This window comes from Neophocaena asiaeorientalis, unplaced genomic scaffold, assembly GCF_003031525.2.
Source record: "Neophocaena asiaeorientalis asiaeorientalis breed wild unplaced genomic scaffold, Neophocaena_asiaeorientalis_V1.1 scaffold89, whole genome shotgun sequence".
Classification (NCBI taxonomy): Eukaryota; Metazoa; Chordata; class Mammalia; order Artiodactyla; family Phocoenidae; genus Neophocaena; species Neophocaena asiaeorientalis.
The window spans coordinates 4237688-4263936 of NW_020172592.1; the positions used below are offsets into that span (position 1 = coordinate 4237688).

Sequence of the window (26249 nt, forward strand, 5' to 3'; positions counted from 1 at the left end):
ATGGATGATTATTTTAAAGTATCAATTCTTTCCCTATACAAAGGGATATGAGTTTGGTAATAATAGTATTTCCTTAAAATCTGACGTAAAATTATTAAATGCCACCACAATTTTAAATCCATTGTCACTGTTAAATGTATTAAAATTATCTGGCACCTTTTAAAAATATTTGATATTTTCTAATTAAGATATAAATTCTCCCATCTGACTTGAACAGCTAATGACGTTAAAATAGTTAATGACTTGGGAAAAAAAAGAAAGGGACTTTGCAAAAATAAATGCCATAGCAGGATAAAGGGAACATTTCAGAATCCAAATATTAGTCTCTATTTTTTGAACTGCAAAATAAATTATTAGCATTTTCAAACTCTTATATTTATGTAAAGGTTTCCTAATTTAAAAAAATGACAAAAGACCTTCACAAGCTTTTCCACAGACTTGATTCTCTTCAGAGTAGGTTTAGGTACAAATTGTCCCTGCACCCCCAGTGTGGATATGGAGTGGAACTCAGTAAGGGCTGAATGAATGATGTGCATGCAAACACTGAGGTGGGGGAGAGCCCAGGTTTCTCAGGAATTGGTCTGGCTAGATTGGGACCAGATGGACACCAGGCTGCACTGCAGACATTCAAAGAGCCACGAGTTGGGAAGTAACACAGATCTCTGCTTAGTAATTTGGAGGTGTAAGGGTATTTTCACATGGCTTTTTATCCCTCCTACTTTCTCCCTAAATGTGCCCCTTATCCTGGCACTGCCCTCTGGTTACTCAGGTAGTCCACTGCCCTCTCCAAGAAACACTTTCTATTTCTTTATTCCATTCATTCAGGGCTATGATTCCTGCTTTCCACGAAGGCTAATCTATGCACAAGCACAGTGCATATGAGTGGTTTCACATGTTATCCTTCCCTTACAATGTTCCATTTCAACTGAAATCTTTTGGAGATGAAATCACCTAAACTTTGATTCCAATGGGAAATTTTTAGGTGGTGCAAAAAGCTGGTGGGGGAAGCATCCGAGTACAGGATAGCATCTGGCTCAACTCGGAATTCACAGCACCTGTTTATCCCACAAGACACTGCCCCAGGCCTGCCCTCTACTCTTCCGAGGCCCTCGACCGCAGCAGAAGAGGGCTCTGGGAGCGCACACAAGGGAACCACATGAGGGGTCTGTGTGTGGTGGGTGAGGGCTGGGGGGTGGGGAGACAATTAGAGTGTGGGTCCTTCCATCACCAGGAGCCTAGGGCAACTGCATATTAGATTCTCCTCCTTCACAAGGTGCGGGGGAGGGCGGCGGGCAGTCACATCAATCTCATTATCTACTCAAAGGTGCTGTGCAGCATCCTGTCTGTCAAGTTTCACTGGTGGAATTCCATCGTGTAATTCCATCGTATAATTACATCGTGTACACAGGCCTGGTGACCTGCAGAAGGACACCCAGCATCGGGAAATCCCAAGTAAGACAAAGGGTTTCCCTCTCCTTTTCTCCCTCACGATGTACAAGAAGGAAGGTGCAGGAGCTCCAGAGTCAAATATAACTGGAATGAAATCCTAGCCCTCTCCCTGGCTTGGCTGTGGGAAGCTAGAGTAAGTCACTCAGCCTCTCTGAACTTCACAAGGTTAGCAGGAAGGTTAAGTGACATACTGTATGTAAATTACTTAGTACATATGTGTCTGGTAGAAAGTGTGAAGGTAACAGTGACTAATGTCATTATGGTAGCTTGATATCTTGCAGATAATTTTACATAAGATACTTTTATTATAAGCAGTTTTGGTTAAGCCACATGGTATACAGATTCCTCCATTATATATACAACAGGAGCCAGATGGATAGACCCATCCTTGTGATGACTCCATGGAACAGACCAGGACCATGAGTCTGGATGATACAATCACAATCTGGTACAGCCCACTTTTTATGGGCGATGGATCTGAGGCCTGACCCTACCGTTGAGAAAGCAACCATGAGACCGAGGTTTTTAGGAACAACAACAAATCATCTAGTTAGGCGTAAGTGTTCTTAAATTTAGGATGGAAAACAACATACAGTGTGGGTTCTATATTTCTTCATACGCTTACACTTCAGTGGCATCTGATGTTGCACTGTTAGGTGCCATTTTACACAGGGAAGGCTAACCATCCACCCTTTCTTCAAAGGAATGGCACACTCAAAGTGTACCCAGTGGACAGGAACTAAGGACAGAGTCTCTTTCCCTTTAAATCCACACAGGATGCGGTCCTCAGCCTAACCTCCATATAGCCACCAAAAACGAAGAATGGAATTAAGATTCCATCAGAGAAAGAGTCACATCTCTCAAATCCCTTGTTTCACAGGGACTCAGAGAGAAATAGCGTTTGACTTAGGAGGGGTTGAGAGTCCCTAAAGATGGGCCTGCCTTTGACTTGCAAACACAGTGTTCTTTGAAAAGTGTATTGTTGACTACAGGAGGAAACAGCTTGATATATTTTTCTAACATTCATTTTAAAACATACAAATACATGGTCTCAGTCTGACGTTTGGGTCTGTGTGTTTCAAGTACAAGGCTAAAGGTACTCACCAAAGTGTCAGCCAGGTCTTTCCGGTAGACATATATCCGACCAGATGCTTCAAGGGATTTGGAGATGGCCAAGTCATTTGGCTGAAGTTCATGCTTTTCTTTATTTACAAAAAAGAGTAATTAGAAACACAAGAACACCTAGTAGGCATTCACAGTACATCTAAAGAGTGAAATTTGCCAAAGAAAAATATTTAAAAATAAATGGGATGTGAAGTAGATTTAATTCAGCTCTGCATATGCTATACAATGATACCAGAAAATCAATGCTCATAATCCATAAAGAGGTACCCTCTGTGATTCATTCATATAATATTTAGTCATTCTTTACACAGAACAGCTTAGGGAAGAAACTAAAATTCATTCATAATCCCATCACTCTAAAGTAACCATATGATAGTAATATTGGTAACAGTTGAGTATATTTCCATCCTGATCTTTATGCAAATATGTGTGTGCACACATGTACATATGGTCAAAATTATTATTTATATGTTTGCATTAATAATCACTATAGATACATGTATTTGTAATTATTCCTTATGTGGTTTTATATTCCTATTTTCAGTACTTACCCACTTGTCAAAATTATTTATAATGTCATGTCATGTGTAATTGGTTATATAACTGTCTATTATGCCATCATTTAATCTTTCCTCTGTTGTTGAACATTTAATGGTTTCCAGTTTTTTTTGGTCATATAAATTAGATGGCAAGAACCATGCTAAATACTAGCACAGGGACCAGCACATAACAGGGGTTTGATAAATGGGATCTATTATTACAGCAGCCATATATATACTGCCAAAGTCAACATCTTTGTGCATAAATCTTTGGCTGCTTATAGATGATTTTCTTAAGATAGATTCCCAATAGTGGAATTCCTAGGTCAAAGCGAAGGAACGTTTTTAAAGTTTTTGATACAAGCTGCCAAACTGCTTTCCAATTCTTACACCCACCAACGCTCACCATTCTTTTGAATAAGTTTACTGTTTTGCTAAAATCAAAAATAGATTCTCGGTTTACTTTGCATTTCTTGACTACTAGTAAAGGTGAATATTTTCATCTATTTTTTTTTTTTTTTTCATCTATTCTACTTCTATTCTATTCCCCTATTGTTCCTGTCCTTTGGCCATTTTTCTACCATAGTTGGACTCTTATATAACACAATAGGCTTCTCATAGAAAAACGTCCTCCCTCCACCTACAAGATGCAGATGGGAATCGACCAAAGTGATACTCAACTTTATTCCACTGTGACATAATCAGCCTCTCCTAAGGTAGCCCTCCAGTTACCCAGCATGGTTGGAAATACCATATGCCACATCTCTTTTTCTAGATAATCAGTTCAAGCACCAGATTTTGTTTTGAACATTTCTGTTTGATACAGAGTACACAAATGATACTCGAATACATTCTTTATGGCCCAGCATTGCAAAGATAAGTAGTATTTGTCATGTCGGGCCGTTGACGTCGGCAGTAAATGGTCCCACATGGCCGGGCTCTGACGTTCTTCTATCTCCTCCCTCTTTAGCTACAATTTCTTGCAACCCTCTGTGTGCCCATATATACCTTAAATCTGACTTCGTAAGAGCCATTCTGCATTTGCTATGGAATTTGCATTCTGCAAATGCCATGGCTTTCAGACAGTAATTTTTCCATTTGCTAAGAAGTATTTTTCTTACTTTCAGATTTGTCACTACACCATGAACGATGAAAGGATTTTAAGCTCTGAGTAACTGGGTAGGTTTCTGCCACTACATACATATATATACCTAACTTGGGTACAAAACAGCTGGAAACCTAGTGAAAGCTGTGAGGGTAATAATACCAGTCCTTTTAGAAAAGTCCACAAAACCTACAACATGGCCAATATCTCTAAACTTTTTTTAACAAAAAGAAAATAACTGTAGATCTCACTGTCATTTCACTTTGATGTAGCATTTAAAACATTTATTAAAAATTACGTAACTAGAGCAAGGAATACATTAAGCTCTGTGGGCTTTTTTTCTTCATAAGAACATTATTGCTTGGGGGATATGAAGCAGCAGGCAGAAAGGTTCTTAACAGACAAAACTACTAATTGATGGAAAGTGACGGCATATTTCCAAACCTGTGAGATAGTTCAAGAGATAAACTGATATTGCTAGTGATGATTCACTATGAGTCTATACACATTAGAACGACAGATGAATCTAATAGGGTGTAAAAATCGGATTTCACAGCCATCAAATAGATATCGGGTAGTAAAAGACCCACTCATTAATTCCCAGATTCACGTGTGGCCCTGGGCCGACTCTGAGTCGGCCTCCAAGGGGGTGTGGGTCTCAGCTGTGCCACCAGGTTCTCTCAGGGTCCTTCTTTCTCCAGCACCTTCTGTCTGCATGGAGACCCAATGATTACTTTCTGTTATGGTATTGCCTTGAGAGGCAAATGCTGATTTTGATGAAGCTTAATACTGTTTAGAATCATTTAATATCTTTGGTCACTTAAAATTAATATACAAATATCATATTTATCTGGAATACCTAATATATTTTATTAAACATTCAACTACTCCCTGATTAAAATTCATGTAGTCCACATGTTTCTGAAATTTTTGCTCTTTTTCTTTAGAGAATGTTTTGATGGGAGGCACAACGCCCAGGGAGAGGAAGGAGTGCCTCACTTAACTAGGACAGGGGAGATGGGCTGTATTTGTTTGAATATGTAATCAACTAGCCTGTAGGCCCATTTTACCTGCCTCTGAGTAACAAAGCGAAAGAGGCAATGCTCCATCCCATAATGCTTTCGCATCAAGTACAATACATTCTGATCTTCTTCTCCTGACTCTAGAATGGTAACAAAGGGTAAACAGGAATGCCCTTTATCTGCTCCCCCCTCCCCGGCCCGCCCCATCTCTGGCTGATTAGTTTACACAGTACTCCCATTTTTCAACTACTGGGACTAAGTCACTTTCTTTGTATTTTTCTCAGGGTTAATAAGATATTAAATAAAGATCGTAAGCCAAAAAAGGAGGCCAGTGACACTGAGATCTGACAGGCTCCAGTGAAAACGCAGGGGTCTGTTCGGGTCACACAGATCAATAGTATCAGCTTGTAATCTGTGTGATCTTATTCAAAACAGACAATAAACCATTCTCTGAGGATAAATAAGGCCCAACAGAGGCAAAAACTATAACCAGGGCTCCCTCCCCACGTCTGCCTGAAGGAACACTGCCTGTGAGCTTTCGGCTTATTGTACAGTTTTTATTTCCTTCAACGGGGAGTCTTTAAGTATTAAACTGTCAGCCAGCAAAAAGACTAGTTCAAGGCTGCCTTTCTTTTTTCTTCGGAAAGTAATTTCATCCTTTAGCAATTTACCAAGTTAATTTAAATATGAAAACAGAAGGCTTATCTAGAGTACAAAATATGTAAAGCTTTATAATATATTTCAAAACACTGGCGCGCCTCTCTGCTCAGTTCTTGGGGAGGAAATTCAGCATCCAACGGTACCCAACTGTTGTCATGGAAACACCTCTGGTAGGTGGCTTCTTCTTGTTAGAGTGCTCATCCAGCTGCAGACCCAGAAGGGACGTGCTGCACGTCTACTCCATAAAAATGTCAACTCTCTCCTTCTGGAGGCAATCCAGTGAAAGATTAATATTCAAAGACAGAAAATAATTTACCCCCAGAGAATGTGACGGCTACCAGAGCCAGATCCTCTTCCGCATGCTGGATCTTTTCCGCCACAACTCTCAGGATCTCTTGGGCTGTACTGGAAACTTTTGCCTTCACGCTGACATAGGAGTGCTCCGTGATATACACGTGACAGAAAACTGCATGAGGTGAAAGAACTGTGAGTAGACAGAGAACAGCTGTGGCCATGAGGTACAGACGTTTCACCCAAATCAAGGCACCCGCCACACTATTCCCTGTAGTACAGAGCAGACACGGCTAGATTTACATACACAGGCACACGGGTGCCTGAGGGCACTGCAATGCGAGCTTGCACACACGTGAGGCGGAGACGTGATAAAGCTGCTGAGCAAGGTGGAGTAGCGCTTAAGCATCCCATACTGTAGTGAGAGACCCACACCATGCAAAAGCGTCTGCTCAGGGTAGAGGCAGCCTGGCCACAACACAGTGGGATCTGTGCAACAGGGACTAGAGCTCGGAGTCCCTTCTGTGAGGGTTACTGTGATCTCCCAAAGCAGTCTATTAAAGCATCTAACATTTCTGTTTTACACTTCACCTCTGGACAGGCACAGCGGCTCAGTAAAGACCACCACATTTTGTTATTTGAATTCTCATAAGCTTATCTAAAAAATCTGTCACTTGCTATGGTTTTTGGCTTCAGCCTTCCTGCTCGTATAAGAATGAACCTCCCCGTGCCGTCCCTCCACCCATATCAAGGTGGTAGTGAGTTTAGTTTTCAAATGGAGGTCACGTTTCCAGCCTTTTTAATTTCCTTTTTCTTGTCTGTGGTACTAATCATTATTACTAGGACATTATCACTATCAGGGTGAATGGGCCCTGGAAAAAATGTTTCTTTATGATTTAATAGCAGAAACTGTAGCAATGGAAATAACTGACGCGTTATTTGTCTCTTGTATCAGCCATTCTGAATGTATAAAACACCAGCTTCTTTACTAAAGACAGAAGGACAATAATATACTTATTCTTCTCTTCTAGATTGAAAAAAAAAAAATGGGTAGTGCAGGTCCTAGAGAAATTTCATATGCAATTTAAATGGCACCACAGAAATAAACCCAGGAATGTTTGCACAGAAATGCAAATGAAGCAAAAGACAAACTAGGGGTTTACTAGTACAAACCTCAAAGTAAACACGCCACCAAGAGGCACTGACAGTATTTTGTTTTGGGTTTGGTTGGGTGTGTCACTAAAACCATAGCATCTAACAAATAGCTGTTTTATGTGTTGTCAACAGACTTGTGTGAGACAAAATGTTTTTTTCCTTCCACAAAAAGACGGAATTTTGGAGCAAGGCAAAGCTGCAGTCTACAAATGACTAAATGTGAGGAAAGTTTACAGCCTGCTCAGTAAGATGATAAACAAAAAGAGGAGGGGGGAGGTCTTGAAATACTCAGACTCTTTGAAACTCAGCTTGGAAAATTATACAATTAATTGTAAGACAAATGGGAAAGGAAGGTCAGCAACTGAGAGATGAGGAGGTAAGCTCATTCCATTTGTTCCTCCACTTGGTACAGGTGACACTTATGACCCAGCGAGTGCCATCATGTTTGGTTTTACACAAACAATGGAACAGAAGAGGTATCCTGTGACATTTTGTTGTTTAAACATTCAATAAGTTGAATAAATATTCAACGTCCACACCTAAAATTTCAGCGCTGTCGGGAAAGGCGAATTAAAAGAGAAAGTCTCCAAGTCACAATAGCATGCACATTTGAATTGCTGTGTTTCCCAGCTCTGCCCTTGACTCAACCTTTATCTAAACAGGAGGAAACCATTTCCAGTTCCGTTATAAAACAGTAATGTAGCAAAGCACGCCAAGGGCTTCTCTGGTGGACCAGTGGTTAAGAATCCGCCTGCCAATGCAGGGGACATGGGTTCCATACCTGGTCCGGGAAGATCCCACACGCCGTAGGGCAACTAAGGCCATGTGCCACAACTACTGAGCCTGTGCTCTAGAGCCCGCGAGCCGCAACTACTGAGCCTGCCTGCTGCAACTACTGAAGCCCGTGTGCCTAGAGCCCGTGCTCCACAACAAGAAAAGCCACCGCAATGAGAAGCCCTTGCATCACAACAAAGAGTAGCCCCCGCTCGCCGCAACTAGAGAAAAGCCTGCGTGCAGCAACGAAGAGCCAACACAGAGAAAAATAAATAAATAACTTAATTAATTTTTTTTAAAAAAAGCACATCAGCACTTTCAGAGTGCTACAAAGGTGTCTCCCCTGCACTGATGGAGCAGCCCTCTTCAGGGTGGGTCACGAGCCCTTTGGCCAGCAGCACTGATTGAGGACACACTGGACGTGTGGCACTGCCCGGCAGAGCCTTGCCTTGGAGGAGTTTCGACTGCACATCCTTCGTTTCATTATTTTCTCCAAGATTTTCTTCTCTAAATCTCAGGGACTGACTCAGCCAAAGCCCTGCACGGTGGCTTTAGGGGACTTTCCAGTGAGTCACAGGCAATGGGCTGACAGCAGAGGAGAAGGCAGCTAAGGGGAAAGGTTGCCTTTCCAGTCCATTTTGCACATCTCCCCAAGAACGCAGGGGGCTCTTTGCAGTCTCCTTTCCCTACCTGGGGCAGCACTCTGTGATAAAGAAACTGTAACGCCCACAGCAAGAGAAGAAAAACTATCACTGTGGATGCTAACATGCGTGTCTTAGGGGTGTGGCAGCTAGAAAGGGTTAAAGGCAGGCTGATGTGTTAAAGTTGGAGAACGATGGTGATTAGCTGCTACTCCACCTGCCCCAGAGCCTTGTTCAAACCATACTCACTTTCCTCTGTTTCCGTCACAGTTCCTCTATGCTGGAGCCAGTTCTCCTTAAGACTGAATTGGTGGAAAAGGGCTTTATTCTGCAAGAAGGGAGAACAAGAACAATGAATGAATGTATTGCTGCCCTTTGGAAAACCAGAGCTGTTTGCAACATGTTCCAAAAGAGCGTGCCAATTTTTTTTTTTAATATGAAATCCACCCATCTAATCTTTGATGAATAAGCTGGGAGCTGCCTCAATTAATGCATGTGGAGGTGGAGAGTCTGAGCAACATGATAGACCTTGGCATAGGGAAAAAGCCCCCCAAATGATTCTCTGCAACATGCCGGAGAATATGGGCGTGATTTTTAACACTCGCTACTACAAACATCCATAGCTTCGTCTCCCGAGAAAGACATGGTTTCCCCATCCCAACAGCAACCTTGCTTTTGGATAAAGCCACGTCGAGATAGTTTCACACTTCTGCTGTAGTGCAATGACTTGCTTAAGAGAAACAGGTACGTGACTCATTATGACTATCCATCACCTGATGTATCAGCTCCTACAAAAGTTGTGCCTGACATCTCATTTAGCATTTCCCCCCCTCAAGTTGAAGAGGAAGCACATTCATTCTGGCTACCATCTCTCTTTCTGTTGGGTTGAAGGGTTCCAACCTTCTTCTTACAAGACTTCCTTACTCTTGCAGGCAAGAGTCTTGCATAGACGGTTTTCTATCTTTATATCAATGACTAAAAATCAAACTTATATCATTCTGGGGATGTTGGGGAAACTCTGAGACTCCAAAACGCACCACAAAAATTCAGAATGTCATAAAGTCTAGGGCACCTGGCTGAAACTGAATCTGCACAAGCACAGGGAAAGCTAGGTGAGGTAGGAGTGGGGAGGCAAGGTGCAGCCCCCGGCTCCCCACCTGGCCCTCCTCTGCTAGAGGCAGCGTTCATTAATTATGAAGAAATACCAAGTGGGCCAAGGCCAGGCCTCCAAACCAGATCACCCCGTTTCAGACAGAAGGCGCTGCCTTACCTTCCTTTGTGGTGAATATTCATCTACAGTGCTGAAAGGAAAAGGACAAGACATCAGTCTTTGTCTCAAACCCAGAATAGTGTAGTGATTGTCACAGAGACTCCTTTTCAGGCAGCGGGCAGAGGCTTTTGCTTTTCAAAAAGATAAAACACACAGTGTTCATTAGTTTACTATGCATAACACACTTGACACTGGGCTCTGGATTTCCAGTGAACCAGGAAGAAAAGAAGCTATTTATTCAACAGGTATATTTTGCTTTCTACCCATAGAAGCTGAGCATTGAGGAAAGAACTGGATTTATTTCCACAGAAATAAAGTTTTCTCATAACTGCCTTTCTTCATTTACTCAACCCCTCGGTAGTTTTCTCATATTTGGCTAGATTTTCGGTGAAATTATTCTTCTTTAGATAGCTAAACAAGTCAGCCAAGACAGATCTTTTCCAGGATGTTTCTATGTGTGGTGGAACTGGGGGATCTTCTGCTGGTCCCCAGCTCAAATCTTATTCCAGAATCTAGAGATACTTCATCACCTTGTACCAAAGACGCAAGAATCATGTCTTAGACAATTTTCTTACTTAAATCTTTTATTTCCCAGTTTTATGTAAGTTTTAAAATGGAATGTATTAAATTCCATTTATTTATTTAATGCATTTAAATGTGTACTAAACCAGAATTAAATTTTCCCAACTGTAAGAAGGCCTGCCTTACAGCATAGATCAACTTCCATGTAGGGGATTATTCTGATGTAAAGGTTTCTTTCTTTTTCTTTTTTGCTTCGTTTGTTCATATTTTCTTACTAGTCTTAGGCTACCGAAATTTATTACAGTGTAGACTGTGACAAAAGACGACCACCAAAATTCACAACATTCATTTCTAACACCCTGCCCCTCATTTCTGAATTTCTAAATGTGTGATTTTCCTGATTGGGACTAAGGTTTATACATAATTTGTTTGCATCCTAAAATTCTTTATATAGCCTTTACTAAATAGGATCTCCCTTTACTAAAATTAAGTCAGGCTTTAAATCTCAAATCGATAATCTGAAAGGCCTGAATTAACATTTTCTGTGAGAAGTGCATTTGTGACTGCTGAAATCTTAATAGGAGTTTTTCACAACTTGACAACAGACGTGTTTTATGTTTAAAAACTAGAAACTACATTGTAAATCAGAGAACAATTTTTCCCTTCAGATTAACTTTGCAGCTACATCTGAAAACTGAATAATGACTTGATGTTTTCATTTACCAAAATTAATAAGAAGAGTTAGTGGTAAATCAGAGTAAAGTTAGGTATTAGCAATATGAAAGACTAATGATAGACACCTCAGTGATACACCTTGGATATGACAAAAGTCACTGAATAAATGCTTTCCTTTAAGTTTTCTGAATTGATAAAGAAACTTCAGGGAATCCATAAAACTGAACTTTAAAAATGCACCATGACTTGCTGGGACCTATTTATAAAACGTTTTTCCTATTCATTAGAGATAGCTATGAGCTCCCCCAAATGACAAGTTAAATACTTACACTTTTAAAACTAAATAATAATTTATTAGATAATTGTTCTTAATGTACCCAGACTGTCATGGCGCAGTTTGTTTCTACCATACCAAACAGGGTTAAAAAAAAAATAGCCAATAAGCTTGATCTAGTGTTCATTCATCTTGAGATATAAAAACAAATATTTACTACTAGAGAACCTAAGGAATCAAGATAAATCTCAGATTCAAAATGTTCCAAATGATACATATGAGACACCCCCAATTCTATCACATGTGCTGCTTTCTTTTACTAACTGTGATGAGGAAAATTACTTACTGACGACGGTGCATTCCAAGTATCTTTTGAAATTCTTTCAGTTCTTTTTCAAGTATTGGGTATTCATATACATCATCCAGTACATTTCTGTATATGGTCTAGGGGAAAAAGAAAATTTCAGCTTAATTGGTTTGATGCCTATTTTGTAAGGATTAAGATTCACAGAGTGGTTAACCTGCTCAGGGAAATAAGTGGAATCCAGAACAATGCTGGGGGTTAAACCAGGTACCAATGAGATCCTGAGTGGGATTCCACCTCCTAGCCCCTTGCTCAACTGGTGTGGCTCTGTGGAAGCTTTTACAGGCTATAGGTAGGGAATGGGGGAAACTTAAGAAATCTCTGGCTGGCTACTCAAAATTTCCATGCCTGTTCTAAATTTTTAGAAATACTATCCACATAACCATTTGGGAGTGAAAAAACCCATTGAATTAAACTACCCAGTTTTTTTTTTTTTCTTTTGCGGTACGCGGGCTTCTTACTGTTGTGGCCTCTGCCGTTGTGGAGCACAGGCTCTGGACATACAGGCTCAGCGGCCATAGCTCACGGGCCCAGCCGCTCCGCGGCATGTGGGATCTTCCCGGACCGGGACACGAACCCGTGTCCCCTGCATCGGCAGGCGGACTCTCAACCACTGCGCCACCAGGGAAGCCCTACCCAGTTGTTTTGAAAATAACACTAGCTTAGTCAGAGACTTGATTTAAACCAGTTTTTAACTGGATGTCTAAGTGATATCTGAATTTTGAAATCAAAGTGATTTCCTTCATGAAAGGCAAAATCAGTTTAGATACTTGCCTATTCTGAAATAGAACTCTTCCCTGCTCAAATTCCACTGTACCCCTTCTCTGTGTTAACTTGCACAGCTAATACGGTTTTGGTGGCCAAAAGAATCCAACTGTTTACAAGCCATCTCCAGAGAATCATCGGTATTCAAAAGATACTGCAGCCTACTAATGATTAGACACATATATCAGCTTATCCAATTTCAAATATAAATCTAGGTTAGTATCTATTTTATAGGTTATTATTGCTCTAATGTCTCAAAATATACCAGGTCCTGAAAAGGTTTCATAATGTATACATTGTCACTATAGGTTTTAAATGATAAATGTTTTATCCCATTATTGTAGATATGGGAATTGTTAGTTTAAAGTTATAATACATTTCAACATATTAAACAGTATCAAGTTTTAAAGTATCTTTTATTTTACATTCCTTAATTATTTCATTTGCAGTCAAAATTCCCATGACTTATATAAAATAAATAACCTTAAATGAGTGATGATAAAACTTGCCTTCTTCTATGTAAGGAATATCAGGCTTCAGAGGTCAAAACCAATGAATACTTTGAATCATAACTTCAATATTACAAACAAGTTAGATGACTGTAACCTAGAATGAGATTTTTGTTTTTGTTTTTGTGTTTTTTTTGCAGTACGCAGGCCTCTCACCGTTGTGTCCTCTCCCGTTGCAGAGCACAGGCTCCGGACACGCAGGCTCAGCGGTCGTGGCTCATGGGCCCAGCCGCTCCGCAGCATGTGGGATCTTCCCGGACCGGGGCACGAACCCGTGTCCCCTGCATCGGCAGGCTGACTCTCCACCCACCGCGCCACCAGGGAAGTCCACGAATGAGATTTTTGAAATGAGTCATTTGGCATAAAGGAATTACTCAATAACTGGAAGTTTTACATTACCTTTAAAAACATTTTTGAATGTTCATCTTCATGTAACCAGTCTTTGTACAGAGCAATCCACTGGGAAACAAGATGCAAGACCTTCCGTTTCCGACAAGGAACATCTGAGTTTTCTTCTTTGCCTTGATACTTCTTAGCAGAATAGGTGCAAATGGTTAAGGAAATTACATTGTTGCAAGTAAAAAATGTGAAGGGATCCGTTTATTCTTGCTTTCACAAACTATGCTAAGGCACATTTTCCAAAAAATCTACAAGTACCTGAATATGCAGGAAGAAAAGAATATGTGTAGGGAGAGTAAAAGGTGTGCACTGAAGAGGGTAAGCCCAGGAAAACGATTCACATAACATGGTGGCAGGCCGTGAGGATAAAGACTGGACGGCAGAACTGACAGCTGCTGACATAGCTCCACAGTCAGCATGGGTTAATGCCACCTCCAAGAGACCCTAGGTGGCCCATTAATCACAAGAGATTAAGGGGCTCCAAGAGATCTGGCCTCACTACATAGGTGGACACTGTTTCCATAAAAGTTAGATCAGAACTGGGCCAGATATACTTTGATCATCAGAAATTCACATTCTAAAGTAGCGCCAAATGAGCACAGATTTCTGGAGCATAATTTGTGATATGATTCAAATGCTCACCCTAGGAATTTATGTGAAAAAAAAAAAAGAAATGGATAAGTGTGCAAATGTAAGTAAAAAAGGGCTGCTAATTTTCATTTTCACTGTAAGGGAAAAAAAATATTAAATAGGAATAACCTAAATGCTTCAACCATTGAGGACAGTTAAATAAATTACTGCATATCCATTTAAAGGGCTTTTCTATAGCCATAAAACTGATGGTCCAGCACTATATTTACTGACACAGGACATTCACAGTATACTGTTAAGTAGGAAAGCAAGTAAGAAAAGTATACGTTAGGATCACCCATTTCTATTAACTATGCTTATTTATATATTCATTACCTGGAAAGATATATACTGATAGCTAACAGTGGCTTCTTAAGGTAATGAGATTTCAGAGAACATGAATTATTTTTATTATACTTATAAGCATTTCCCAATTTGTATACAATGACTATGTATTAACTATGCTGTTAAAATTATATAAAAATAACAACCTCAAAGGCAACATGCTTAAAGCCTTAGGAATGAGACAGAAGCTTGGTGCTTTCCAAAACAACCTAGCATTTTTGCCCCCCACTCTGAGTATCTTGGACACACTGAAAAGTTAACTAGAAATAGAAAATGCTATGATACCAAACGCAGGTAGGTTTTGGGGTTACTGGACAGGATTCTGTATTCTTTAATGTTGATATATAATTGTAAAATAGGAATCAATTCTGTATCAGGCTTTGTAACTATTTTAAAACATAATTCAGTCACTGTCTCCCCAACCTGCAAAAGGACATCAAGGACTGAATGGATAAAAATGATGTGGTACGTATATACACAACGGAATACTACTATACATATATATATATATATAAAACTGAATCACTTTGCTGTACAGCAGAAATTAACACAACATTGTAAATCAAATATGCTTCAATAAAAAAATAAAATAGCAGAGAAAAGTAATAGCTAACCCTGAACATTTTAGAATGGCTATATCTGGAGAAAAAATACTTATAATCCTTGTTATGTCACCATAAAATTAAAGCAACTAACTCAGGAAAAAAAAAAAGTACATCAAGGACATCTGATTTCTTTGATTTCTACCTGTGAAACAAACTCAAGCAAACACAAAAAGAATCTATTAAAGTATCTATTTCTTCTAGTTTTTCTCTTGAAAGGCATAATATAAAGATTTATCTTACATTATTTCCACTTATGCAAATGTTGTTTTCCTCTTTTCCTGTAACTATCATGGCTTGACTAATGATAAAGAAAAAACTCTTCCTTAAACATTGTGAGGCAAGACACTCGTTCGGAAACTCTGAGTGCCTTTCCTGGGCGTGGCTTTCCAGCCTTTGATCTGTTGCATCTCTTCTTGTTAGTGTATGCAATCCTAAAGCCTCCTTAACTGGTCATCAACCTTCTAATCACATCCATCACCCTAAGAGAGCATGCCCTAACAAAGCTCTGAAACGATGACATTTGACTACGGGGATAAGACCTCCCAAGTGGGGAATCCTTGTCTCCCCCGGGATACTTGCCCAGAAACACACTATCACATATGTATGTTTTCCTATCACATGGTCTGGCACTGACTGATTGTCTTCTAAGTTCAGTTATTGCCAATCCACTCAACCTCTTGACTCTGGTGTTTACCCAGCAGGCCAAATTCATTTCCAGATTCTAAAGTCTTGAGACGTAGGTTTGAAGAAAACATAATATCGACAGCACAATTTACCCACGACGTAGAACGTGAAAACAGCGGCTCTGCATTCATTTCCAGTTCCCCCTGCCTGGTCTGTTTCATTTCATCTTTCGCCTTGGCTATCATGACATGAATATTTAACACAGCCACACTCTACTGAGGGGTTGAGTAAATGAAGAAAGGCAGTTAATTCCTAATGTGAGACATCTGTCTGAGAGGAAGCCGACACAGCATCCTGAAGTTAATGAAGGATATTGCCTCAACAGCGCCTGGCACAAGTCGTCAGTTGTCATGAAGACCGTGTACGTGAGAAGGAAGTCATCAAGGAGGGTCTCTGCAAAGAAAGGAAAATAAACACAAGGTGAGCAAATCGGTGATAAGAGGGGCAGCTGCTTAGCCAAGCCCTGGAACAGTGTGCACAGAAGGAATATGACAAATGGTGGTGGCAGTGGGAGGGGTGAGGTTAGGGGAATTTTAGCCACAAGATACATTATTTAGTAAAGTTATTTTTAAAAACTCTTACATAGAACGCCTCAAGCAATGAGATTTTTTTTTTTATTACAAGGCTTTCTAAACATACAAATTTGTCACCTTTTTTTCCTTCCCTAAAACATCATCTATATTTTTGGGTACAGACGTTATAGAAAACCAATGCATAAAAAAAAGTGCTTTTAAAAATAAATTTTATAAGATTTCTGAAGTATGCACTCCAGACCTACAGGGAATGACGCTTATATGTTCTAATAAATAAAGGCTTTCTAAAGCCATTTACCTAAGTCTAGGACAAGAACAACGGATAATAAAACCCAGAGGACACACGTCAGGTTCCAAGGCCATTCACCTGTATCTCTCAAAAGCATCTGTAAGAAGTTGGGAAAGTGGTGAGTGATTTTCTTACTGTTGTGAAGAGAGGCAGAACTAAGTCCAGTTAAAAATGGAAAGAGAGGGCTTCCTTGGTGGCGCAGTGGTTGAGAGTCCGCCTGCCGATGCACGGGACGTGGGTTCGTGCCCCAGTCCGGGAGGATCCCACATGCCGTGGAGCGGCTGGGCCCGTGAGCCATGGCCGCTGAGCCTGTGCGTCCGGAGCCTGTGCTCCGCGGCGCGAGAGGCCACAACAGTGAGAGGCCCGCGTACCACAAAAAAAAAAATAAAAAAAGGAAAGAGAAAGCAGGTAAAATGGATCATGACATACTCCCTCCTAATTCCTTTTCTACCTCTTCAACCAACAAAAACAGGTTCCACTGTTATTGCCTCTTTGCCTGAGTGTTCTTCGAAAAGTCCAGCTTACATGTAATACGGAACTCCTGAACGGGCAAAGTGACCTCCAATAAAATTTCAAAAATGATAGAAAAGATTTACACTCAGAATGCAAAGTAGACCTTTTGCCATAGTAGTCTTTAACCAATCTCCTTACCTTGAAATTCATTTAAAAATATTATTTAATTCTTATATCATTTACATTCTGGATATCAAATTTTTAGCTATTTGAAATAGTAGAAAATTGTAAGAATAGTGAGCTTGTGTCCTAAATAGCACTGATGCTCTCTTACACTACAAATGTGGAAATAGAAAGAACTGCCCAATACACAATTCTATAGCTCTATGCTGAAGATTAGAAAAATTCCAGAATTTTAGAAATAACCAGCAACGTTTCTTTAAAAGTTATCAATGCAAAACAAAAGGCCGTGTTGAAGAACACAAAATTCTGATAAAAAGCGGTTGTGAATGACACCTATAGTCCTTCATGAACTGCAGGGGTTAATTTATTTCCATGGTTTGTTTATGCTGCAAAATATCAAGACAGTTCTGATCCAAACAGGTAAGTGGCTGCAAACAGTAATAGTTGACCAAAAAAGCTTGCTTTCTAGTGGCAAGAGGCCCTTAATTAAAATGAACCAGAGGTGTTAATGAAGAGTATTAGGTAATTTTTTTCAAAGGTATTTATTTTTTTTATAATAGATAAGGATCAGTATTCATCACTAAAAAAAATTAATTCGACAAATGCCACCTAAAATGTAAATTAAGCCTAAACTTATAATGTTGTATCACACTGTAGTATGTGAGCAGTCACTGGTCTAACCCACTATTACTCTGTGGAAAAGCAAGTTCTCAAACAGATGTGCTTGGGCCTTGCTGGGCATATACTAAGCCCAGTACAGGAAAACTGGGAATGTGGCTGGTTGCACAACTGAATGTGAGTGGATATGCACAGCAGAGCTGGGAGCTCTCTACTGGAGTCCCTGTTCACGAAAGTTTCCAATCTATGCACAAAAAGGCAGAAGAAGCTTTATTGTAAAATCTACCCCCAAACTAGTTAACCTGGCAGCACAAGTTAATCACTGGCATCCTAGGGAAAAATCTGGAATGTGTATGTGAAATTCTGTGTCTCTTTCATTACAGTGTTTTATTTTTTATTTAATTTTTTTTTGGCCACACCTCCAGGCTTGTGGGATCTTAATTCCCTGGCCAGGGATCGAACCCATGCCCCCTGCGGTGGAACTGCGGAGTCCTAACCACTGGACCACCAGGAATTCCCTCATTACAGTTTTTTAAATAGTTGAAATTAAGATCCAACAATGGCATAATGTCTAAACCCCTAGGATATTTTGGAATGCAACTTGAAAACTATCACTCTGGGATGCTACTAAACAGTTATGCTCACAAATTATAACATATCTCTGTACTAAACATGGTTGATGAGAATCCTTAGCTTCTCTGGTCTAATTGGAAATTAAGTCTTTTTTTGCATTCAATGTTAGATACAGGCAGCAAGGACCATAGAGCAGCCTAGAACCTAGAATTGACTTCAGGCTTTCCAATGGGCCCTTACAGATTGGAACCCACAATATACAGAAACCACTGGGCGACGGCACTGAGAACCTCAGACAATTCAGCATGTAAAATTCTTGGTCTGACACTCAGGTTCAGACTCTTTGGGATGTTCTTACACGTAGCTAATTTAGTGAGGTGGGAAGTATTTTCTAATCAAGATTTCCTCCATGAGTAGCTCAGATTAAAAAGAGCACCATTAACTTTGACAAAAGCATTCATTCCATTCTGGAAGAGCCTTAGATAATGAACTGAGTGGCTGTGAGAGTTTGGTCTGGATGGTGGCAAAACCATTTGGCATTCAATTCAATTAATCAGCTCACATAAGATAATATTTTGTTGAGGGCTTTGACCCAGAAATGCTTATTTCCCCTAAGCTACTACCATATTTAATATTCATCAGCATTTATCTAATTATCTCTCTGCCATAGAAATATTAATTAAAATAAAAACAATGATGCTACATAAAAACATCTCCAGTTAAAAACCTAATGAATCGAATAGCTAAAAATCCAAAGAATAGAACAGATTCCCAATACTCCTAACTCAAATCTTTCTCTAACTACCATATTGTTCTGAAATTTTTCTGTATACAAAGAGCTTTCCTTTATTCCTTTTCAACATTGGTATTTATTTTTGGCGCATATGAAAGTAATCGAGTGATATAATCAAAACAACACACTTCAAATAAAAGTGCATTTTATAATATCCATGCTTCAAAAAAGGCTGTCCCACTGCTATTTAGAGATATTTTTAGAACCACAATGGCTATATAAATGATCCCCTGAAGACTATTAGCCAACAATGGCCATTTAGAAAGACTAGCAAATCCACTGGCATCCACATTAAAACACTATAATTATCTATTATATTATATACTGCTTAATTAATAGTAATTTAAGACTCTAGGTAGAAAAGCACCTTTGTGTATAAAAACATCTTTCATTTAAACACATTCATAATTGCCATACAGACTAACACTCTGAATAAAAAGATGCATTCATTTTGATTTCTAGGTTAATGAATACCTAGGTATTAATGTACCAAAAACTTTTCTTTGAAATTCTATTCTTTAAATCAATCTCTAAATCTAATCCCAAATTCTTGGCTCATCACTGACAAAAATACTCATCCATCCTTTTGGGAATACCCCTCTTCTTTCCCCAAATAACATAACATTTTGTAGTGGCTTTTTAAAATACAGGAATTACTCTTTGCAGTATAAAAGTAACATGCCAATACCTATCAGAACTGGAAGGAAAATACTATTACAGTTTTAAGAGCAATGTAACCTGAAATAAAATATATCAATATGCTATCAAAATCTAGACTTGATAGAAATGGCTCTAAAATTCAGGTCTATAATTAGCCATAATGTTAATTAATACAGAACTTTTCCCTTTCATTTGCTACCGTTTTAAGACATAAGAAAAGAATTATGTATTTTTATTTGATTTTACTTGAATGTATTTTTCTTATACGCATAAATTAAAAGATTTTCTCACTGTCACTTTAAGTGTATCAAGCACTAAAAACTTCCATTTTATTTCTGCAAAATACAAGTGTTTCTAGAATATGCCAGAGTTGTGTCAAGGTGGAACGGTAATTGGTTTGGTACAGACTCTTTTTAAAGGTTTCTGTTATATAAATTTAGTCAAATTAAAGAAAATGGTCTAAGTGTTTCCAAAAGGTCTAAGCTTAATGCCTTTTTTGCGGGGGGAGGAGGTAAAAAAAGAAAAAACAAAAACATAAAAACGAACCCGGAAGTCTAGAAATCATAATGCATATAGGGTGACTTAGAAACAATCAGAGAAATCTACCTCAGTTATTTTTCAACACTCGCCAGCAAAATGCACTGCCGTAATGAAACCACTCACCAGATAAAGTGAATTACCAAGAAAGCAAATGAAAAGAGTTTTGACAGACAATTGCCCATAGGAGCCATTTAATCTAAGTAAGGTAATGTGAATATTCAACATTTCTCTACTAAGTCATATCCCCTAAAGTACTGTTAGTAGTTTTGCTTCACCCATATTTCTACTTGAGATGCAATGAAATTTAAGGTGCTCTAAAACATGCTCTACTTAACCTCTATTCCAAGGAGCCAAGAAAAGCTTTGTACGTGAAAGCGCCCATTTCTGGCCCTGGAATGTTACAACTTACCATTATTTTTTGAGAAGCAGTGCCAAAATGTCCATGTAATTTGATTAAGCACAAACAAAAAAAACCTTACTGTTCGTGTATGAATCACAGGTTAAAGTGCGATGCCACCAATACAAGCTCTGCTTCTTGCTCAGTGTATTTTACATTTCAAAAAGCAGTATTCATGGCCTCAAATGCAGCTGTTTACCACAGCTTTTCAATTCACTTAACTCCTGCAGACTTTTACAATTTCACCAGAGTCTTGCTTAGCCATTCTAAAACTGTCAAATCTTGATCTAGTTTTATTTTTAGATATTGGTTGTACAAGAAAGGCTTATTCATTCAATGCTGTTTCTACATCAAACCTGAAAAGTCATCCCTTTAATGACAGGAACTTACGATACGGATTGCGTGGCACTCTTCCAATGATGAAATCCGTTTTCATTTTAACTTGTAAAATATGGTTCTGGAATCCCACCATATTTCTTTAGGAAAGAGTGATTTGCATACAGCAGGTTTTATGTTCTTGGCCAAGTTTAATTGCACATGCTGCCTTTTAAAAATGGCACTAGAAGCAGCATGGAGTATTAACAGCAGCACTTTTATCTTCTCCACACAGAGAAAGGGTCAGTTTGCAGGTCACTCTTGTTACAGAGTGGACGGGCCCCATGAGCTCCTGCTGTCCCAGCCCCAATCAGCTGCTCTCAAGTGTCCAGGCACACTTCATGTATCTGCCAAGTCCGCTGGGAAGCTCAGAACACAGTGTAAAGCATGCAAAGGGAGTCAGAGAGCTGGATTCCTACCTGGGTAGCCTTGAGCAGAGTACCTAATCTCTCTGGGCCTTAGTTAAATCAGCCGCCGTGAAGTGGATGTCACATCCACACCTAGCAGAGTTGTAGCTGAGTTAAATAGGACAGCTAATGCATCTGGCAAAGAATCTAGCATATATCAAGCACGGAATAAATACTACCTGTTCTTTATTTTCCTAAAATTATTTATGTCTGTCCTCTCCCAGTTCTCCAAGTGCTACCAGTCAACCAACCAAAACTGTGTATTGAGGAATGACTATACATAAGGCATTTGTTGAGGCACTAGGGGTTGATACAGGGAAGCACAACGCTGGTCCATGGCTTCAGGCTCATAATGAGAAAGGGAGCTGAGACGTGTATCCCCATGGGATGAACTAAGTAAGGTAACACGGCAACTGAGCAACACCAAACATAGATGTCACAGGGGGTGAAGGAGAGACTCCACAGGCCAGGGAAGGTTGCACCAAACAGGTGGCATGTGAGACCTCCGAACTTCTGAGCAGAATTGGCGGAGAAAGAGGTGAAGGATGTAAGCAAAGGAGTGGGTAATGGGTGTGTGCCTGTGGCTGAGTCACAAACCTGTGGCCTTTGAGCCTTGTTTTGCCCTTAAAGATGTTTTCTGTTAGATGACAATATTTAAAAATCAGAGATCTGGCAACACCACGTCCATATCTCAGATGGCAACCGTGGTTTAGACCTGAGTTGCGCTCTTTACGCAGGGTGCTCTCCCCAGTTTAGCACAGTTCTGCTCTGGTTGGCTTCATTCGTTCACATGAACTGTCTGGGGACACGCGAGTATGTAAGTCTCAGTCTATGGTACAGTTGTGAAACAGTAATGGAAGAGGTCACATGGTGTAACTGAAAAGTAGAAAAGTAAGTTGGAGCCAATTCCTGGAGTGTTTTTGAGCTCTGGACTAAGGAGCCTGGGGCTCGTTCTATAGGAAAAGGGAAGTGAACGAAGACTTTCAAGGTGAGAAGTGACAAGAGATGCAGATTACACCTGCTGCATCCCGGAAGTCCAACGGGATACAGGAAGAATAAGGAGAGGGAGGATGAGTTTACTTTTAAACGCACTGAGCTTGGGTTCCCTAGGCTACTTTAAATGGAACTACTGAGCAAAATTATCGAAGACCAGAGTTTGCTAAAGAAGGCTAGATGAAGATGGGAGCAACTGTATAAAGAGAGTGCTTGGGAACAACATGAATTCTCAGTGACAATCCTAGGAAGATGTAAGCAGGAGGTTGAGGGTTGAGCTAGGGTGGATGTTCATATTTGGGCAATGGCGGGAGAAAGATGAGTTTAAGAAGAGAAGAAATTGGAGAAGTGGGAGACATAAATGTGATAGAAGCCAACAAGAAAGGACTGGAAAAGAGAGCAGATCATAAGAGTCAAAAGTTGTTGGAAGGAGGTCCATGAGACAGAGCATTCAAAGGCCACTGGATGTGGTGTGTGATGGTCCCTGGTGTGCTGGCTTTAGAGAGATGCCCCTTAAGTGGTAGAGGCATACTCTTGATAGACTGAAGAGAACTAAGGATATTGTTGACACTCAGCTCTCATGCCATCTAGCACGCTGTTTCTCCCCAAAGACTCTTCTTGTGGTTGTGTAGCTCACTGATCAGTAACGGCAGGTGCTCTCACAAATGAGCCAGGAAGACAAATTTCTTCATGATCAATGCAAGTATCATTTTACTTAACAATATAGATGAGAACATGGGAATTGTCATGGGTATGAAGTTTTCAATACCAACCTGCCAGCATCTACCAATAAAATATCCAAAAAAAAATTAATATCCGGTTTGAAGATTCGCTCGGTTTAACATAATCGACCTGAGTTGCTGCATCTTGTATGATTAACATCACACATGCATTCTTAAGCTACAAACTGTACTCCTAAGTGCCTGTCAATTAAATATTCTAAAATGTCATGAAACAAAGAAAAATTAATTTAAACATTAAATCTGAAATCACCCAATCCAAAAATGGGCAGAAGATCCAAACAGACATTCCTCCAAAGAAGATATACAGACGGCCAACAGACACGTGACAGGATGCTCATCATCACTAATCATCAGGAAATGCAAATCAAAACTACAGTGAGGTATCACCTCACACCAGTCAGAATGGCCATCATCAAAACGTCTACAAACAGTAAATGCTGGAGAGGGTGTGGAGAAAAGGGAACCCTCTTGCAGTGTTGGTGGGAATGTAAACTGATACAGCCACTATGGAGAACAGTATGGAGGGTGTTTAAAAAACTAAAAATAGAACTACCATATGACCCAGCAAGCCCATTCCTGGGCATATACCCCGAGAAAACCATAATTCAAAAAGAGTCATGTACCAAAATGTTCACTGCAGCTCTATTTACAGTAACCAGGACATGGAAGCAACCCAAGTGTCCATCAACAGATGAATGGATAAAGAAGATGTGGCACATATATACAATGGAATATTACTCAGCCGTACAAAGAAATGAAACTGAGTTATTTGTAGTGAGGTGGATGGACCTAGAGTCTGTCATACAGAATGAAGTAAGTCAGAAAGAGAAAAACAAATACTGTATGCTAACACATATATATGGAATCTAAAAAAAAAAAAAAATTGGTTCTGATGAACCTAGGGGCAGGACAGGAATAAAGACGCAGACATAGAGAGTGGACTTGAGGACACGGGGAGGGGGAATAGTAAGCTGTGATGAAGTGAGAGAGTGGCATGGACATATATACACTACAGAATGTAAAATAGATAGTGGGAAGCAGCTGCATCGCACAGGGAGGTCAGCTCGGTGCTTTGTGACCACCTACAGGGGTAGGATAGGGAAGGTGGGAGGGAGACGCAAGAGGGAGGGGATATGGGGAAATGTACACATATAGCTGATTCACTTTGTTACACAGCAGAAACTAATGCAACATTGTAAAGCAATTATACTCCAATAAAGATGTTAAAAAAATTCTTATATCAGAAGTCTCAGGCATGGTTATTCCAAGCAATAACTCTAATACTTGACTCAACTTAAAACAAGGTATGATATTTTTATCTCCTGAGCACTAAGAAGAATCTCTATGTCAGCTTTCTTTCAAAACTTGAAATATATCACCATTCTGAGTGTTAATTTTTTTTTCCCTTGGTCATTGTGAATCATTAGTGCTGAATTTCAGACAAGTAAAATTTTATTTATTTACTAATTTACTTTTGTTTCTGGTTAAAAGAAATTTTATGGACACTAGAGAGAAGTTATTTTAAATAAAGTTTAGCAATGGATAGTCAATTGCCTATTTTAAACCTAAGAATTAAAAATCTATTCTGCAAGCTTACTCATTTAAAGGAAACACAACTAAGGCTCTTTCTAAGCAATGTGGCACAAGATCTTACACAAACTGAACACTTCCGATACAAGAAAATTTACTTTAATGTACTGCCTGTGTTTGAAAACATTTCTAGAAAAAGTATTTCAACCAGTGACTGACAGCAGACATGCCTCTGTGTCTGGTTTCCAGAACAGTCATTAGAATTCTTTCTTTCCAATATCACATGGCTGCTATCTTTCTCACACAGGTGTGGTTTAGGGTCACAAAGAAAGGTTTGGTTGAAACGGATGACCAAACACCTGTTACTTAGGGCTGAGCACAAGGCTCTCTGCTCTGGTGAAGACAAAGTTGTAAGATAAAGTCTCAGCTTTTGCAAGGATTTGGAATTTGACTGGTGAGATCGTAAAAGGACCACAACGGGCAGTCTACAAGCTCCAGCCTGATGAATATTCCATCCATGTGAATGTCTGAGCGAACCTCCATACCCCATCCCTGCCCACCACTGCCACCCAGCACACGTGTTTTAGCCCCAGAGAGCCCCAAACCATGCTTTGAACCACACCTATTCCTTACCGTGCCCCAGGAAGCCGGTGGTGGCTTCAGTAGGTGATGGGGAAACGTCGGCTGGTGGGGGGGAAGACAGTAGCTAGTCTGTATGAAAATAACCATACCAGCCAACCTTTATGGACCACATATTGTGGGCTGTACCACAAGCGTCACCCACATGATCTGAGTTCCTCAAAACCACCTTAGAAGGTAGGTCTTATCTTTAGCAGGACGATGACACTGAGACTGAGATAAGTACAGAGAATAACCACCGGGTTAATGTCGGAAGGGGCCTAGGTCCCAAGGCATGCTGAGCCACAGCAATGGCTCTCACTGCACAATGTTCTCCTGAGGGTGTGGATACAAACCGTCCATGTCAGGGGTGAGAGGAAAGGAAGTACAGGAAAGTCATGGAATCCTGGGTTTGGACAGGGAAAAGCATCATAGATACGGGAACTTGGTCTTTTTACTGGCCTTGAATTGCCAAAGATGGCCCTATGGCGTCTTTTTCCACCTATGCGCATGCTACAGTTCCTTTATTCCTACTCAAATTTTGTTATTTTGTTTTTATTTTCTAGCAAACACCTGGCAATAGCAAACAGCTATAAGAGATCAGCCAATTTACTTTTCTAAAAATGGAAATGACAATCACATGGAAGGATTCAGACAGTCCACAGATTCATAATGTTTTTAAGATATTTTAACGATCAATTATACATATTTATATTTTTAAGAATTGAAATGTAAAGGAAA

At 39.8% G+C, this 26249-nt stretch overlaps 1 protein-coding gene across 1 annotated transcript in view; it reads right to left on the reverse strand.

Moving 5' to 3' along the window:
• RAPGEF5 (Rap guanine nucleotide exchange factor 5) overlaps nucleotides 1–26249 on the reverse strand; it is a 177107-nt gene that overhangs the window by 31710 nt on the left and 119148 nt on the right. The window contains exons 11-17 of the mRNA XM_024738490.1: nucleotides 16118–16196; nucleotides 13540–13684; nucleotides 11849–11946; nucleotides 10032–10062; nucleotides 9011–9089; nucleotides 6217–6366; nucleotides 2554–2651 (exon numbers count right to left, since the gene is read on the reverse strand). Of these exons, the coding sequence (XP_024594258.1) occupies nucleotides 2554–2651; nucleotides 6217–6366; nucleotides 9011–9089; nucleotides 10032–10062; nucleotides 11849–11946; nucleotides 13540–13684; nucleotides 16118–16196 (680 nt within the window). The remainder of the gene's footprint in view (nucleotides 1–2553; nucleotides 2652–6216; nucleotides 6367–9010; nucleotides 9090–10031; nucleotides 10063–11848; nucleotides 11947–13539; nucleotides 13685–16117; nucleotides 16197–26249) is intronic.